This window comes from Crocodylus porosus, unplaced genomic scaffold (genome assembly GCF_001723895.1).
Source record: "Crocodylus porosus isolate Cpor-Errol unplaced genomic scaffold, CroPor_comp1, whole genome shotgun sequence".
Classification (NCBI taxonomy): domain Eukaryota; kingdom Metazoa; phylum Chordata; order Crocodylia; family Crocodylidae; genus Crocodylus; species Crocodylus porosus.
The window spans coordinates 5678160-5697787 of NW_017728928.1; the positions used below are offsets into that span (position 1 = coordinate 5678160).

The 19628-nt window shown below is 41.0% G+C and overlaps 1 protein-coding gene across 1 annotated transcript in view; it reads left to right on the forward strand.

Annotated features, from left to right (window-relative positions):
- SMURF2 (SMAD specific E3 ubiquitin protein ligase 2) overlaps positions 1-19628 on the forward strand; it is a 97464-nt gene that overhangs the window by 27263 nt on the left and 50573 nt on the right. Inside the window, exon 2 of the mRNA XM_019542377.1 lies at positions 18392-18430. Within this exon, the coding sequence (XP_019397922.1) occupies positions 18392-18430 (39 nt within the window). The remainder of the gene's footprint in view (positions 1-18391; positions 18431-19628) is intronic.

Consider the following 19628-nt stretch of genomic DNA (forward strand, 5'->3'; position numbering starts at 1 on the left):
TTTTTTTTTTTTTTTTTTAATTGGACGAGACGACTGCTTTACTGACTTAACTGTTTATATTCAGTGATGCAGTGCATCTTTACTAATGTTCCTTCCATGGTAAAAATATGATTATTTTTATACTTCTAATTTTTACCCTGTATGCACGATAGGTAAAGTAGTTGAACATAATTTGTATTTTGACTGCTGTTACAAGGAAACCTACATTTCTAGGCCTACATAACAGCTATAAACAAGAGTTGAATATAATAAACGTATGGGAGAGAAAAATATGTTATCTCTATTAAATTAGTTTCTGGTATTTTGTAGTGCTTCAGATCTTACTTTGTTGTTAGGATATGCTTTAATTTTTTTAATTCACTACCTTGCACTTGGGTGTTTTTACTATTGGGTTATTGTGTGCGCTGTTTTAGTCCACAGGAAGCATTTTGATTTGTTCGTACGTAGATAATGACATAATGTGGATGGGCCTGGCTCATGGTCATAGGTATTTTTCTGTTAGCACTTGCCTTGCATTTTAGTTGAACTGCAGAAACGTGTTCTTATGTGAAGATAACAGAATTTTGACAATTTTGTTAAAGAAACCTTTTTATGAAGATAACATTTGTGATAGAAATTTAACAGTAAACAGTTTAGTTTCTTCGGGAATGGTTCTTCCTTGTATTTGAATATCAGCCTAAAGTTGCACTTCTGCCTCCGGGGAATTTTTTTCTCTTTTTGCACTGTTCAAATAATTGTGCATTATTGATGTGGCATTAAAGAGTGTAGATAATGTTTTGTGAATGTTATTAATAACTTTGAAACATTCTGATAAAATATGGCTAGAATCTAAATTTACTTTTATAGGTTAAAAAAATAGGATTATAATGTTGAAAGACATGTCAGCCATTAGTTTCCTGTTACAGTTTGAATAACTCAACTGCTTTACATTACTGATTTCAAATCTACTGAAATTTTGTATCTGACATGACATGTATCTAATTTCAAAACAGGTGAAAAATACTATAGAAATTACTTGTTTCTTATGGTTAATAGGGCACCATCAGCATGAAATCTATCCTGCCTCCCCTCATTTCTTTCAGCTGCTTACTGCATGGCTTTGCACGTGCCGTGCGTGTTGGAAGGTAGCACAACTGTGATACTCAACTCTTGGCACTACTGTAATACAAACAATAATATATTTGAAGCAGGAGTTAATAGCTGAAGGTACATACCGCTGAGTCCCTTTACTAATTTTTGTGGTTTTATAACCACATTTTCTGGTTAAGCCTCTTGTTTTATAAGACTCATGAAATGGGAACCTGACTGACCGGATAGGGTAACAGTGAAGCTGACTACATAAAAATGTGAATGTACATAACTACCTGGATGTGAGAGAACTGTTTTTTTTAAGCTTTTATTTTATGCTACTTACTGTGTACATTGTAGTAATTTAAAAAAATTCCACTTCTTTCTGAATTCTTAGATGAAATTGCCCGTTTAAATCTGTGGGTGTTAGGAAAGTTAGCTTTTATGGTTCACACTGTAAAGTATGTGCACAAAACTGCATGCTAGAAAATGGCGAGAGAAGAAATCTACCAGTCTTGAGTGATTTAAAAACTTTTTATTTTTAGATGGTTGTCCCACCAATATTGCTAGGTTGGCTATTGATCAATGATGACTACTCTGCCTGCTCCATTTTCATGCTCAGGCAAGGTATTGAAATGTTACATTCATCATTTCTGACAGTGTCCACCTCTGAAACATTAAATTGGGTACATTTGCGCACTTTTGAATGCCTCTTTATAGTTGTAATTAACTGCACCCTTTTAAATGTTAAGAACTTCATTATTAACTAAAAAGAAGTTCAGGGCAAAGTTTTATAATTTGCAACTCACTGCTGAAAAACCCCTTCCTATCAGTTTAATTTCCCCCAAAAGTTCACAAAAGAATGAAGATTAACTGCCAAAAGAAAAAGCCAGTTAGGATAAGCAGCATTTTTGTGTATTTTTCTTTTAAGATCTTTTTACTTACCTCAACAATGAGTTTGCACACCTGCATGATGACAGATGCATTTTACTGCCAGTGTGCTTTGGAACCTAAGTATGTATGAAGTGGGGAGGGACCAGAAAAAATGTAATTGTTGCATGCCAGAGGTTGAAGAAAATGGTAGGAATTTGGTTAGCAATGTTTAAAAGACTACTCTGTCCTGCTGGAACATCTGTATGTGTGCTTTCTTGTAGCTCAGTTATAAGAGAAATTGTCTCTTTAAAGTATAGTAGGTTTACATGACATGCAGAAAAGTAATGTCAGTTTTGTGTGTTCCAATCCAATTTTGTGTGTGTGCGCCCCCCTCCTTCCTCTGAAGCAGTCTCATTCCAATCAGCAGTGTAATTGGAATGCAACCACAGTCTGGAGGAGGAAGGGGAATTTTTGGCAAGAAGAGACAGAGCAGTTGGGAGCTTTATTCAGATTAAAGCATAGACGGCCATTCATTATGGGTGCAGCACACATTAACAACAGCATAGCATTGTGTTTCTACAGCTGGGACTTATTTTAATGATTCCATTGCATTGCATATTACATGGAGACAACTGGAGTCCAGTCACAAATAGTAATATTAATGACTCATTAAAGGTGATGATGATGCGGGGGGGCAAGGATTTGTCTCTAAGCTGAACTGTTTTGGTGAGAATTGTATTTTTCCTTCCTGTACCCCATGTGTTCCCTATGCTCTGAAAAAAGTACTTTTTTTTTAAGGAGAAAAACTTTAGGTAGAAAAAACAAAACCCTAGACAACAAACCCTATAATACTGAAACTACTGGTTGGCTTCAAAAGGCTGAAATAGTTTTTCTATGGTGATGACACATGAAAAGCCAGAAGATTAGTAAACATAATCTTAGTTTTGGACTCGGTCCTTTTTTCCTTTTATAATCTTATTGCTGCCTGTTACCATGGTATTGGTTCCTTTTGGATGTCAGCAATGACAATAATGTGCACTTTCTTGTAGCCTAGCCATATGTGGAGATTTGAATATGTTTGTTTTGCAATTTATTTTCTGTTTCTTCAGTTTAACTGACTTGACATCAAATGTGATCACAGAATTTTTTTTCTCTTTTATTTCATTATAAAATCAAGACGTTGGCATATCTGTTCTTTGTACTATGGATCTCTTTATGGTATATGGTTTGAAGTAGTTATATCAACCTTTATTATTTTAGAATTAAAGGGTTCTGTCAGCATTGGTGTACAGAGAGCTCTCCTTGATGTTTTAAGAGTAGTTAAGCTTCTTGTCTCCTATTAAACTTTATATTTTGTTTTTAATGTGGTCTCTTTCATCCAAGACCTTAGCGTGATTTACAGACACTTTATTTCTATTGTGGTAGCACCAAGGAGCCCCAGTCATAGACTGGTGCCTCACGGGACTAAGTACTATAAAAATGCAGAAGTAAAATCTATTTTTGTTATGAGACAAGAAACAACTGACATACAAAGATGGCAGGCGTGCTTGGTATCAGACCTAACTTTACAATACTCCTGTGAGGTATAGCATGATTCCCATTTTACAGATACAGGGAAAACTAAATAGTTTAGGATGTATTGGGCGTATACCCATGATTGCTGAATACAAGACCTTTGCTGTAAGGTGGGGATGGGGGAATGGCCAGACGGGGACAGGCCTGAGCCTGCACTTATCTCCTCACACCTTGTGGCACCCTTTAAAGGATCTTATGACACCCCTGGGTGCCCTGAGAATCAGTGCTTTAGACAGTTTTTATTCTTCTGGAGTACACACACAGGGTATTTTTACACATGTAAGTGCTGCAGTGTCGGGCACTTTGAAAAGTGTCCAGTGCTGCAACGCTTGCAGTTGTATAAGCAGCACAATGCACATCAGTACGCAGAAAATGGTGGCGGTGCGCTTTTGAACTAAAACACATCGGAGGTGCTTTAATTCAAAAGCACACTGCTGCCATTTTCTGCATGCTGATGTGCATTTCGCCACTTATACAACTGCACACAGCACAGTATTGTGCACGTCAGCTCGTGTGCAGAGCAAACTCGTTTAATCAAGTCTGCTCCAAAGCAGCAGATCTCCTGGCACGTTGCAGGACAAAATAGTATGTGTATAAATGCCCACAGTTGCTAGTTGAAAGTGCTGTAATCCAGTACATCAGTGTGTCTGCTGCATATTCACATAGACTCCACCTGCCCTCACATTAGTTAAGTATTAGGGGTACAAGAACAGTATGTTTAACTGTGGAATGGCTGAATAATGGAATATTTTGTACTGCTTGACAAATACGTGTAGACTTTTTACAGTGCTGCTGCCCACACCAGAGCAACCTGCTGCTGAAGATGATGGGATTGTGAGGAGGGTTTATTCTTTTACATAAACTCAGTCATGATAGTGCCTACCCCCCAGCTGATAAGTTTGCTTGTATATACATTTTTCACCCTGCTTGTGTCTCTATAGATGGTAATTTTTTTGGAGGAGAGATTGTCACTTTTCTGTGTTTGTACCATAATGTGTTGAGGTCGCAATCTTTACTTGGATCATCCTGAGCTGCAGCAATACAAGGAATTGCTGTAGTCCTTGACAATAATTAGCTACTCCAACACACCTTCTAACAGTATACATCAGTGCATGTTCCCATAGTAACTAAGCCATACAAGGAAGTCAATAATTATCAATATTTAAGTGACAATAACCAGTTTACATAACAAGCTCTCTTGGAGTTGCTGTTTTAGGCTATCTGTAGTCTTGGGGAGACATCACCGCATTGCCTAATGAATCTGTCTCTACTCTACTCTTCTGTTTAAAAATGAATGCTTTAGTTTGAACTACTACTCCATAGTAGTTGCGGTCTTATAGTTGTGTTCTGGTTAGGCACCAGTGTATAATGCATCAATCTCAGATTGGTCACAATAATAAATTAGGCCCAAAAGCTTTGGGATTATTTTTGCAGTTTTGTAAATAAAGCTTATATTTAAGAATTCAGCTACCTTTTTATACAGTTTACTAGCAAGTTGCTTGTCAAGAATGACGGGGGGGGGGGGGCCGCCACCGCTTCCTGGGAGTAGGGATGGCGAAAGTTTCCCCTCTGTCCCCCTCCACCAGCACCATGCACCGCCGCTGCCTCCAAGGAGCGGGGAGGGGCAACGAGGCCAGCAGTGCTGGCCTCACCCCCCTGCTCTGTCCCCTCTGTCCTTGCTGTCATGGCAATGCTCCGTCTGTCCGTGCACAGCACTGGTTGTTTCAGACAACCAATCGGTGTGCTCCAAAAGCATTATGGACAGACACAGATGGACTAAGCCCTTTTTAGAAGAATTTTAGGTAATCATTTACAGTGGGCATAATTTATCACTTTACTAGTTACCTGTTTTTCATATCCTTAGGGTTTTTTTAATTTTAATTATATTTATTTATTTATTTATTTAAAGGAATAGTTTGTTGTTACCCTTGGAATTCACCATTTTTTACTAGTTTATACTTAGAATCATAGAACCGGAAGGGACTTGTACAATCATCAAGTCTGTGAAGTGAAGTCTTTTCCACTACAGTTCATTACATATCCTATTCCTGTCTCTAGTGTACCTTCTGGAGAATGATGTAGCTCCAAGCTCAGGCTAAGTTTCATTTTTATTTCAGACATTTATTTCACTCTAGGTACCATTCACTCTGTCAGCCAAACTCAAGTGTGGCATAAGTTGTGCTTGTTATTGCCTCACCTTATTGTAAGACATCCAGGCTTTCTCCAAATCCTGTCATTTTTTTTTTTTTTCCCCTGTAGAGAATGGGTGTCAAACATATGGCCCTTTGGCCAGATTCAGTCTGTGGACCCTGCCATCTGCCCTCTGGTGCTCCCTCTGGTCTGATCAGACCCATGTGGAACATGGAGTGCCCATGGTGCGGGGCCAGTCCACAGGCCATATCAGTCCCATGTACCCCGTCCTTTCTCCCTCCCTCTCCTAGCATACCTGATCTGGTGGCTACTCCGGCCGATCTGGGACCTGTGCCGCAGTCTAGGTGGGGTGGTCAACACATGCAGTATAGCTGCTGTTCTGGCCAGACTCAGCTGCATACGACTCTCATTCCAGTCACTCTGGGATCCATGATGCACACAATGCAGGTCCAGGACCAGCTTGAAGCAGCCACCAGATCAGGTATGCTGGGGGACGGGAAGGGAAAAGGAAAGGGGTCTGTGGGCAACCTCATGCCAGTCATGCAGTCTACCGGACCAAATGAGTTTGGCACCCCTGCTGTAGAGCATCCTCAGTATTTATTCTTTTTCTGTTATATAAAAAGTTTTAACATTATTATTCATGCTCAGTGACTGCCTTCTGTGCATCCTCGTCCTCTTCTTCCTTCTCTCTTTCTATCTGCCAAATAGTGCCATTACATTTTTCTTTCTGTGTCCATTTTTCCTCCATACCCAGTACAATTTAAATCTTTTGACTAGCTTCTTCCATATTTTCCTGCATCTGCTGCTTTTCTTCAGGTCCTGTCTTGCTCATATCACACACATCCCTTTTTCCTACCATCTGTCTTTCTGCCTCTGCTTTTCACATGCGGCTCCAATCATTCATTTTATCTCTGTCAATCCTCCCTGGACTCTATCTTCTCTTTCATATGCTTGTCCATATGCACATTCCCACTGCCACTGTGGATGTGTATTTTCCTTAAGCACTCAAGCTCAGACTTCTTGCACTAGCAGCACCAGTACATTGTAAACATCTACTCCAGCCATGCATACAGATTGTAGCAAAACTGAATTAAAAAACAAAAAACGTGCAGTGAGCTACATGGAGAGAGTGGGAGGGACGAGGGCACAGGCAATGCCCTGTTTATTGCAGTTGTAGGCTATTAAGGTAAAATGTGCTCTGACAATCCTAGGAAGTGGACCATGTTGCATATTACAGGCAAATGCAGAACACTCCCAAAAGATTGCTTATTAATTAATTTGTTCCAAGGATATTCCTGTTTCTGTAGTTAATTTCTAAAATGCAGTGGTTTTGTGACGCTAGATGCAACTGTACCACGTGCTGTTGTATCAATGGCCATGTTTCCTATAATACCCAAATCCAAGACGAGGAATTGTATTCAAACAACATAGTTTGGGGGTAAGATGGGAAGCCTTGCCTCATCTTGCCTTATATTTAAGTACTGGCCTGGGGTGGGTAGTGGCTTAGCTCTGGCTTCAACTCTAGCTGCAGCCCTGGGCTCAAAGCCAAAGCTGAGCTGCTCTCTGCCCTAGGCTGGAGTGGCATGTTTGGTGAGGAGGGGACACATGGTAAAGGGAGACTGTACAGTGTGGGGTGAAGGGGAGACTTGTCTGTGTGGCTTGGGGAAGCACAAGGGAGACCACACCGCTTGCTTTCCCTCCCCACCCATCTTTTTGTTGCTTACCTTATGCTCTAGCTCCAGCCCTGACCTAGCCAGGCCCAGACCTGTTGCTGCTTCTGCTTGGCTAGGGTTGCTTCTGTTTTCTGTCCTGGAGCTAGAGCAGACCAAGCAGCAAAAGTAAGCAGTGGGAAGGGCGTGTGGGTAGGGGCAGGTGGCAGGGCAGGCACAGGCATGGGAGGGCAGGGGACAACGTGATGGACAAACAGCATAGCGTGGTAAGGGACAAGGCTGAGGCAGAGAGAGCTAAGGGTTGGGGGGGCAAGGAGCAGGGCTCTGGCCCCTTGATTTCTGCCACTACTTTCCCTGCCACAGCAGCTGGGGGACAAATTTAAGATGATCTTCCACTAATTAGATTCTATATGTGGAAAATTATAACAAATTTATAATTTTTCCTGTATAGAGTTTAATTACTGGGTGGGGGAGTCATCTTAAATTTAAAGTTGTCTTGGATTTGGGTAAATACAATATCACTTTTATACCTTTTGGGTTGTAATTTTTTCTGTAGAAGAGACAACTAATTGTGTATACTGTAATAAAATACAGTGTGCAGCTTTTGATAGTGTCTAACTGTAAGTGTAGTAATGTGTGGCATTGGATAACTCCCATAGCAACAGACTCAGATGTCATAAAAACAACATTATGATTTAGAATTATGCCATAGATAACCATATGCCAGGGTGGCCAGAGTTACTCACCCTGGGAGCCACAACTGATCCTCCACTGAAGCCGGTGTCCTCTGGAGCTGCCTGAGGGAGAAGTGGGCAGGGCTTCAGCAGAGAAGCACCGGAGAGCCACATGTGGCTCATGAGCTGTGGTTTGGCCACCATTGCCATATGCCATAGAATCCATAATCCATTTGCCATAGAAAAATATCAAAAGCGGAAACTTGGCTGTGGAAGGTAGCTCTTCAGTAACAAACAGCAAGAATAAGAGCATAGAACATTTAAAGAAAATTATTTTTCTGCATCAAGCCCAAGTTTGTACAGATGAAAATTCTTTTTTTAATATATTCTCCTTAGTCTCTGGTTCAGGACAAAAGGCCTGCTAACAGTGCGATTTACATAGGTTTTGTATATTAGTATCATTATGTGATGTCTACAGTATACAAATGACCAGGTTTCCTGGGGTGGTCACTGCTGTTACAGTGCCTTGCTACTCAGAGGCTTGGATCCAGTAGCCTGTGTTGAGCAAACAACTATCCTGGGATATAAGTAGATACACACATGCTTGTACAGAAGTGTAGTTTTATGTCTGATGTATTTCCAGGGATAACATCAGAATCTACTAAGTCAGCATTTTTAACCTGTGGTTGCAAGAATATATGAAATGGTTATGATCAAACATTAAAAATGGATTCTCCTTTAAACGAGAAAAATGTAGGAAACCATTGCTTTCGCCTTGCAGGCTGTCAGAGTTCCATCCTGCGAGGGGCTGGTTGGGGGCCCCCTGCCCCTCACGCTGGAGGGCTGGGGCCTTGGCATAGGGGCCAGTGGGTCACGAGTGAGGGACACTGGGTCAAGACTGGCCATCAGTGTTTACAAATGGGTCCTGGTACAAAAAAGGTTGAGAGCCACTGTACTAAGTAACGCCAGTGTAGGATGTTATACGTTGAATGTCTCTCATTTATACATGATTACATAAACCATCTTTTATAATGGCATGAATGTGTCAGATGTTAAGGCTGTACATTTTCCCTTTTATAAAAGAACTCTTCAGCCTTAATACACGCTATTTTACAAGTTGTAGATTAGAATCATGATTAAATGGAAAGATCTCATCTGTTCTCTTTTTTTGTTTTGTTGGAGAGAGGGAATATTTAGAAAATACGTTTCCCAAAAATCAAATGGGTGCTTAATTTAGTCTAAGTAATAGCATGTATTGCAAAAATAATTAAGGAAGAAAAATTCAAATGTAATTCACTCTTAACTCCTGTGTTCAAAGTTTTGTCCAATAGGTGTATAATAAACAGGGATCCTGGCTTTCTTTGTTTAAAATTTTGCGAATTCTCTGATTAAAAAAAAGACCCCATAATTAAAATGAAATGCCACGATAATGTGTGTGTATATGTGTAGTAGTATATAATGTGTATATATAGTATACTATATAGGTATTTAGTTTAACCCAGTGTTTTATTGATTTTTTTTTTTGATTTTTTTTTTTTTTTTAATTGATATATTTTCAACCTTTAAAGCAGTTTGGAAGCCTATCAGTGCCAAAATAAATTCTAAATACTTACATATTTTGGTGTTTTGATTTTAGTTTTGTTGTTATGGAAAATCAGAGCTCCCCTTTCCCCTTTGCTCACCAGGATGCAGGTCCAGCTGTGGCTGTCCCCCCCCCCGGCTTTGTGGTGCTGATCAACCCTGATATGCCAGGGCCCTGCCACTGCTGTTGCTCCTCACTCTGAAGCCACAGCCCCCTCAGCCCAGCTGGTGTCCCTCACTCCCAAGCCACAGCCCCCATCCTCTTGGGCCATGCCCATGTCCCCCACCCACTCCTAACCTGCAGCGCTCTTATCCTCCATTCCCAATACATAGCCCCTGGCCCTGCTGGTGCCCCTCGCTCCCAACCCACAGGCCCCTACGACCCTGGGCTATGCTGGTGCTCATCACTCCCGACCCACAGCCCCTGTCCGTGCTGGTACCCCTCACTCCTGACCTGCAGCACCAGGCTGTGCTGGTGCCCCTTACTCCAAAACCACAGTCCCCCACCCCGCAGGTCATGCTGGTGCCCCTCCCAAGCCACAACTCCCCATCTCTCTGCTGGTGCCCCTCACTCCCAACCCATGATCCCCTGGCCCTGCTGGTGCCCCTCACTGTTGACCTGCAGCCCCTTGTTCCCCCCAGCCCTGCTGGAGGGGGCCCCTAGCTGGCCCATCCTGACCGGGCTGGAGCATGGTGGCTCCTACTTGTGTGGCAGCAGTGGAGTGAGTCCAGCTGTGGTGTGGGCTAGAAGTAGGAGGAGGAGAGGCCTGTGGCGCTCCCATCCTGTGCCAGGCAGCCTGGGCATGGGGCCTCTCCCACCCCCCTGGCAGCATCTCCCGGCTGCCCCACCCTTATGAGCACAGGCACCAGTCCCAATACTGCCAGCCCAGCCATGCAGCTCCCCACTGCCCCTGAAGGGCCTGGCTATCCCTTCCCCCACTGGAGGGGCACCCTCCCACCTACCCCCCAGTCCTGCTGCATCCCCAGCACCTGGACCTGTATTTATTTTTACCATGGTTTGGTATAGTTAACTGGTTTAAAAAAAACCCAAAATTAAATAGATATATCATGGGGGGGGGGAACAATCTCAGTAGCCTGTTAAATTAATTTGCTCTTCTAACATGCTTCTTTGAATTGATTATGTTTTTAGACCTTATAAAATCTATCTGTAACAATTTAAGTCATTTAGCAGCTATAGTGTGTGTTAAAGTTGATTTATAAGTATACCTTGGCACATCTGTACTGTCTGTAGAATAACCCTGTTTCGTTCAGATTGGATTACTACAGTGCCCTCTGTGAGCTGCCAGAATTTGGACGCGCACTTCATTTCAGGGTACCACTCAAAATCTTGGCTTTAATCTATACAGGTTTTGGTTAGGATTCTCGTTTTTCTCTACACTGCAAGTTGCACTGATTTAACTGATGTGCCTGTTTGAAAGTGGGCTTTGTTTAACCAGTGTTAACCCCTGTTCTGGAAATATCCATGCAGGGCATAATGTTGGTTTACCCAGAAAACTCCAAAAACCAAGTACCTGAGTTAAACCAATGTAGTTTAATACATGAAGGGCCTTAGACTGGGGTCTGTGTCGGTTTGAGTACAAAAATGAGAGACACTTATTGGTGCAGCTATACTGTTGTGCTAACAATAGCGAGACTTCTTCCAGAGTAACCAGTGTTTTTTGTCCAGGACCACAGAGTATGTCTAAACTAACCCAAATTTAAAAATGCTGGAAAATTAAAGACTAAGCTTTGTTAGTATCCCAAGGGGTAAGATTTTTGTCAAAAGTTTTCCTAATATAGCTAAAACCTTGAGAAATGGAGGAAAGGCCTTCTCCCTTGGGAACTGAGATGATACTGGAACTAAGAGTGTCTAGACTTGTTCAGCTGGGTGTGCCAGTAAGGAGTGTTCAGGGAACGGTTCTTAATTCTGGATTTCCATCCACCCGCCTTTAGGCTGACAGTACAAGTATTTGTTGATCTTGGGGTGGGTGGAGAGTGCGATGAGAAGGGAGATTTGAACCGGAGTTTATTTTCTGGCTAGTAAGTTTTCATTAAGTGACACTTGTGTATGAATCATTTTGTACGTTTGAAAGATGAAGTAAATTACAGCTAAGTGATGTACTGGTCCAGGGTGTGTGACAGAAATGATTTTATAAATTACAAAATCATCTCAATCATGTTTCACTTACTTGAGCTCCGTACACTTACGACATGCTGACAGCGAGAGAGACTCATAGCATGTGAGTTAGTTAGTTTGGTCATTTTTTTCTTTCTCAGAAGACTTCAGTTTTAGACATTACATAACTTCAGTGACCTGTTAACTGGCTCAGTACCATCCAAAAGCATTTGATTTACACAGCTTATATCAAATACGAGTTCTTAAATTGCACTTTACAACTCCCACCCTTGTCATTCGTGGGATGTGCAGATACTTACTTATCTGCTGGGGTATTTTAAAAGTGCTCATCTCTGTAGTATTTGATGGTTTAAACTTTTCACTGTTGGATGAATGGGGTACAGTGAACAGTAAACTATTAGTTACCAGCAGAGTGATGTCTGGTGGTGATTTCCATTCTGCAAATAAGCTTTTCAGAAAGAAAAGGTTGGCCTTGGTGAAGCAAGTGATGAACCTTTTCCTGCATCCTCAATATCATGTGATTCTCCAAACCACTTTTATTATTCAAACAATTTTATATAAGATCTGAGGATTAAAGCTTCAAATTACTACATTCCCTGAGCTCCTCAGTATCTTGTTAGGTGTTACAACTTCCCTGGAGTAGTAGGTGAACCTCACGTGGTGGATTGTCATATAACTCCACAGTTACTCAGATTTTAGGTGCTATCTATCAGGGGATCCTGGAAATCCTTGGCTTTCTGTTGTTACTTACACCAGTGGGGGATACCATTTTTGGCAGTCATGCCACGGATTAGTCCTGCTTCTTCCGCAAGTGCCACTCTAGTCCCCTTCCTTTGTCCAATCTGCTGCTCTGCTTTCTGCTCCTTACTCTGTGATCCCTGCCCAATTTCTTGCTCTCCTTTCTGCTTCCTGCCTTGTGTTCCCTTCCTGATCTGCTTTGCCTTCTGCTCCCTGCCCTACATGCTGTTGTGTTGCCTGTCGCCTTCTTGACCTATCTGTAGTACTTTGTGCTCCAGGTTGACCACCCCTGACTTACACCATGTTAGCTATCTCCAGCCGAATGAGTGGGTTAAAAATCCTTAAATATCCTTTATGCTTTAGGATTTCCATTACATACTTTTGATCAGCAGAGCTTGTCACCTGACCCATTTGACTTCATCTCTTAAAGAAAGATCAATATGGCTACAACCTGTATGTCTTAAAGAAAAGAAACTGTAATACTGGTTAGAACCAGGCAGAGTTTTTTCAAGCTAGCTGCTGTGTTGTTAGCACCCCTTGAGTGCATCCCCACATGCAGGGGTGTGTACTTGCAGTGGCACAAGTTTATGCCGGTACTGTTTGCCACAGTGCATGCCCCTGCATGTGTGCTTTGGTGTGGGATAAACTCCTCTTCTTTGGGGAAACTGCCCTTTCTCTGTTTCTCCTGGCTCTTGGCATGCTGGAGGAGCTGGGGGACAACAAAAGGAGTGGAGGTGCTCTGGCCAGCAGCCAAGGCATCTCCCAGGAGGACCAAGCCCCTGTTTCTGCTGATACATGTTCCTCTTATGTGTACTGCGCCATTATTATTATTATTTTTTTTTTTGCTACCAGAATTTCCCCCCACACTTCAAATTTGCAGCATGGGGAACATTTTAACATTGTGGGTGTGTGGTTGTGGCACTGCAAGCTACACGTGCCTGCATGTCTGAATGTGGCCCTTGTGTCTAACTGACATACCTAAGACTCCGCTGTACTACATACAGGTATTTCCTGTGATTCATGCCAATATGGGATGGACTGTTTTGTGATCCGCATAAGAGCTAGACGGCACCCCCCTCATATTTTTGTGCAAGACCAGCAGACGTTGGAGATGAGTAGAGTGTTCTTCCTTGTCATAGAGTCTGAATTGCCATAGCTGTGTTTTATACTTTAAAAAATGCAAATCTTACATGAAGCTTTAGTAAACATTGAACTTAAGTAAAAGTGGAAGAGACCTAATATTAATGGAAATATATGTTACCATTTTGGCTGCTTTGCTTACAGACATTAAAAAAAAAAACAAACCTGCACTTTATTGGACAAAGCAGCGCGTTAGTTCAACCTGGCTTTGCAGCGTCTGTATAGATCAGGTGCTTCAGTGGGGCTTTTTGGAGCTTTTATCTAAAGCCAGTTCAATCAGCTATCAGATTAGAGTGCCAGAAAAGCCCCACTGAAGCTCCCAGTCTGTACAGACATTGGCAAGCTGGGCCAACTAACACAGTGCCTCTTTTGGTCGTGCTGGGATTGGCATGGGAGCACACTGAGTTTAAAGTGCCACTTTTGGGTGTGTGTTTTTGTTTGTTTGTTTGTTTGTTTGTTTTGTTTTTAACATCTGTAATCAGCCTTCACTTCCACACTGATAGCACCCAAAACTGTATTCAGGATCATGTGAAGTACTGCATGAGCACCATCCTGTCCTGAACATGACAGTCACCCCCAGCTGGCATAGTTGAGATGCAGTCAGTATGAACAATTTTCATATGCATTACATACAAATTTCAGTAACATGTTTTTGCATGTTTAAAAACATATGATACATCTGACTCTTAGTTTCTGCTTAGTTGAGGCAAGAGTATCAATCCATCTAGCCCACTGGGTTATGGAAGGGTGCCTCGGGTCTAATGAAGATTGCTTTGAGTCTATAATGTTGAGAACCACTGTTCTGGATGATGCCACTTTATAGTGTCCATATATTCAGAACCAAGAGTTTGTTTAGCTTCTGACTTTCTACCTCTTCTGCTTTGTCCATGACTGGCCATAAGAAACGTTGTACTTCCAATCTACTAAGGAAAGCTTTTGGGGATTTTGTTTTGAATTGTATATTTGATTAAAGGGGGGGCATGCATCCCATTCAAACAGGCCTGCTTTTCTAGAAAGTTGCTGGGCCTAGGGGAGGCACCCTACACGCATGTATATGTGGAGGTGCCTTTTTCAACTAACCTTCCTGCATGAGTCCTGTCACAGTTACAGTATTATCATCCATATAACATTTTACTTTATTTGTTTATAGTTGTCCATTTTGGTATTTCCAGAAAGATTAAATGTGCTGAAGCTGGATGTGTAAACACATGCAAACACCTCCTTGCCTTTGAATTTGCAAAGAAATCCTTGAATCGTTTTGAGATGTATTAGTTTTTGGAAGGTGAAAATAAGACACATCTGGTACCACTGAAATGTGATATTAGAAACAATAATCTACCCCACCCTAATGTGGGGTAGATATAAACTCCCAATGTTTTTTTCCCATTTGCCATTGTTTCTTTGAGGACTGTCTGTTTTCATTCGCAGATGGCTGATTATTCAGCACTAGTATGGATTCATAAACTGTACTACCAATTCCTGATTGTTCTATATCATTCCTTTTCCCCCCCCCTTCACCTAAATTAGTATTATTCAATTTAAAGCACTATGAAAGAATGAGACTTGGGGGTCATCACTGACCACAAGATGAAAATAAGCCTGCAACGCAATGCTGCGGCTACTAAAGCAACCAAAACGCTGGCTTGCATCCATAGATGCTTCTCAGGCAAATCCTGGGACGTCATTCTCCCCTTGTACTCTGCCTTGGTGAGGCCGCAGCTGGAGTACTGCGTCCTGTTTTGGCCCCACAATTCAAAAAGGATGTGAAGAAGCTTGAGAGAGTCCAGGGAAGAGCCACGCGCATGATCAGAGGTCAGGAAAACAGACCTTATGACGACAGGCTGAGAGCCATGGGACTCTTTAGCCTGGAAAAGCGCAGGCTCAGGGGTGATCTGATGGCCACCTATAAGTTTATCAGGGGTGACCACCAGGATCTGGGGGAACATTTGTTCACCAGAGCGCCCCAAGGGATGACGAGGTCGAACGGTCACAAACTACTGCAAGACCATTTCAGGCTGGACATGAGGAAGAATGTCTTTATTGTCCGAGCCCCCAAGGTCTGGAACAGCCTGCCATTGGAGGTGGTTCAGGCACCTACATTGAACACCTTCAAGAGCAAATTGGATGCTTATCTTGCTGGGATCCTATGACCCCAGGTGACTTCCAGCCCTTTGGGCAGGGGGCTGGACTCGATCTTCCGAGGTCCCTTCCAGTCCTAATGTCTGTGAAATCTTAACTTAGTAAAGTGCTCTCTGTGAAAATTGCAGTATTAACTGCAAGATTTTAAAATCTCATTTGTTTTGTAGTAACACAGTCGGTACGAGAGAAAATAACTTATTTTTGAAAATAAGTTAATGAAGAAATTTTTTGCTAGTGTTGGACCAGCTTATTGCCAAAGGAGACATACTGCACAAATGCTATTTCTTCATTTGTTGTAAGAGATATGTTCCTCTTTCTTTAGCATTATTTCCTGGATCATGCATCCTTTCATTGTAAAGTCCAGTATCTTGTTAAGTGAAAAGTTAATAAATGCTAAAATATGCTTTTAAACAGAAAATCATTATAGATGGATTTCTGTTTTTAAATTTGTAGGGTTGGTTTTTTTTTTTAATCTGTCAGATGTCCAGCTTTGTCCCAGCTTTTTTCGTCTTGCTAACTAGTGCTGATCTACTGCTGGGCTGTCCAACTTCTAAGCTGCCCTGGGCTACATGTCTCATGGTTTACACCAGTGGGAGGCCACACACGCCACAAGCCACACCAGGGCAAGCCATAGTCCCCCCAGGCTGTACACCCCATGGACATTACTCCTACTGCTGCACTGTGTGCCTGCAACCCTCCTGCCCCCGCTGCACTGTGCACCCCAGCTCACTCTCAGCTCATTCTGGAAAGCTTAAACACTGGGCTGCTCTTGAATATAACTTCAGTTTCTTAATGCTGTTTTGCAGCTTCATATGATTGGGTTTCCCATCCAGTTTGTCTTAGCGTGTCCATTCTGGATTTGTCGTGAGACTTTACAGTGATTCTTAAAAAGTGTGATCCCATAGTTTGGATCTCCAAGGGTCAGTCCTGTGATTCCTGTCTGCCAAGAATGTGATAGTTGAGGTGTGGTAGTGGTAAAAGCTTTACACAGGGGTTTCAAAAGAGAAATGCTGGGGGGCCACCTTGGCAGGAAAACAAAAGCTTAGTTTGCTTGCTAAATTGTATGAATGCAGGAATTCCAGTCAGTCTGGCCTGGTGAATATTATCAATACACACTTACGGGGAGGAAGCTTTTGCTTTTAAATTAACTGAAAGGAAGATGGATCTTATATGTGTTTGTGAACTAATTCAAAGCTGCTCGAGCATAATGTTTTGTTTTCACTGTTGACAGAAAAGGCACAGACTAGGTACAGAAAAGGTACAAAAGAAGATGTGTCAACCAGGACATCGGTATACAAATCATTGCTGGAAAGCATTTTTAAATTCTGAGGGTGGTTGGGGTAGAAAGAAATTCTCTGTAGGGGGAAAAAGTGCCTTCACCATCTGTATTGTCTTGTCTTCTAAAATATTTTAGATCTTCATTTAGTATGAATAGAATGTCTTAGTTATCTAAACCTATTCAGTTTTCAAAGTCAGTAGGAAAAACCCTTCTAAAGCCCATGACTTAAAAACAAGCTGAAAATCGAAAATGAAAAATGCTTTGATTCTGTAAAAAAAATAAAATAAAATAATTGTCTCTACTGTGAAATAATTGGAGTTTTGTCCTCAGGTAACATATTTATATTTAGAGTGATGTATTCATATTAAAACTGGTTTTAAAGAATGGCATGCATTTTACATTAAAGTAAATTGATCTGGAAAGTTTCTGCACACTACATATAGTATCTTATGAAATACCCAAATAATGTTAATATCAAAGTTTATAGTTTGACTAGCAAAGTAGATCAGCCAAAAGATTTTTAAATTGTTAATTGCCCTTACAATCTGTTTTTCATCTCTTTAAATTTAAATAGCTCATTCTGATCCAACTGTTTTTAAAGCTTTTTTTTACTGACTTTCAGATCTAAGAAACTCTTGTTTATATCGCCACCTTTAAATCCTAACTCTCTTACTGGCTGTACCAGGAGTACCCTCTGGAGACTGGTTAATTTTGACTTCCAATGCAAAAATGTGAACTGAATAGATTTTAAAAGCTAGCTTGTGCTAAGATAACAACCAGTTGTCTTAATCAGACATTCAAACTGCAGAATTATAATCAAGAATTACAGCTGAAAACACATATGGGCAACCTACATGATTTGTGCTATTTTAAGTTGCATTTTTTTTCTGTAACAAGCTAGTTTCCTACTTCCAAGTGCAGGGTAATCTATCAATGTCTGCCGTGGATTATGCCAGTAGGATGTGCAGTAGGGGAAATCACCCTAGTCTTATGCAGCAGCTATCTCCTTTTAACCCTTGATGCAAGTCCATCCCATCTCGAAACAGTTATACAGTCCAAAGGTACAGATAAAATACGGCTGTGCCTGAGGGCTTGGAAATGTGCATGTGTACTGAGAAAATCATCACTCTCTCTTCCTTCACAGTGTACCTTTAAAAGAAGAAACTTCTGGCTCAGCTTTCTATAATTACTTTACACAGCATTACAAATGGTCCATGATTCCAATGTTTTTGTCTAACAATGTGATGTTAATTGATTTTTGTTTTGTTTTACTTTGCATTGGGTTTCTGGAATGCTGAGCAAGTAAAGAAGTTATAAAATATTAATGACTAGTGATTTCATTATATATTTCTTGTTTCCCTTACAGTACTATGTGCAAAAAACTTGGTGAAAAAGGATTTTTTCCGTAAGTAGCTATTATAATTTATGTTCATATATGTGGCAAGTATTGCATAAGCTCTGTATACTGCTTCTCACATAGTAGTGCATTCACATTCCTCCTGTTTAAGGTTTTACTGGCATTCCCAACTCTTTTTTCAGGGTTTATAACTAAAAAGCAAATAAAAAAACCTTCCAAACTTGGTGGACTGGTTTGGGAAAGTGTGTAACTAAGCTTTGTGATATCATACATCAAGAGTTTAGATCTAAAAATATTAATCCATAGTGGTCAATGGTACAGTCTGTCTACTGCAGTATAATTTCCTGTTAATGTGCAACATATTATTACAAAGCAAAACTAATCTGGAACTCGCATATGCAAAGAGATATTAGTGCCGCTCCCAGTATAAAGACAGAATTTCAATCTCTCAAGCAAATTACATTCTTTCATAAAATTAGTACTATGTATGCATTGAAATATTTTGCCATTGATTGGCTCGCTCTTTTGGTCTTACAAACCACATACACATTTGTTATAATTAAAAAGTATGCCATGTGACAAATATGTACGTAATATATATTCACATGTGCACACACCCTGAAGTGAAATGATTATAATTATATTTTATAAGGAAATATGAGGGAAATGGAGGAGAGAGAGAGGAATGTTTCTGATTACATAGGGTTGGTGGGGACAGGAGAGAATTCCAAAGGTCAGACCTAAACTTTAAAGATAACCTGCAAAGGGGAAAAATATAAGGTTTTGTAGCTTTCTGAGGTACAGAGGCTTGTATTATTAACTGTGTAAAGAAGAGGCTGTCTCCTTAATATGCGCGTCTGAAGTTCCTAGCAGAGTCGGACTTCTAGCTTATTTAAAACCTGTAGGTGTCGTTTTAGTAAGGATAACTAAAATCCTGCTTGTACTTCCCTTCAAATATCAGGAATGCCTTCTCTGAGTTTGCTGGGATCCTTTCTGGTTTGCATACTGGGAGTTTACTAAGCTCTGATTTGAAGGGCTGAATATATTTAAAGTCTTACAATGAGGAATCTGTTCCCAGATGGCTCATTTTTTGCTATAAACAAGACAGTTTTAAAGAATCTGAATAAGATCACTTTCCTTCAGTCAGGCTTCCTTTGCTTGGTGTCTTATGTTGTACTACTTGTTGTCCAGTTATCCACAGTATCTTCTTAATTAGTCAAGACCTGAACAACTAATCTGAGAGAGA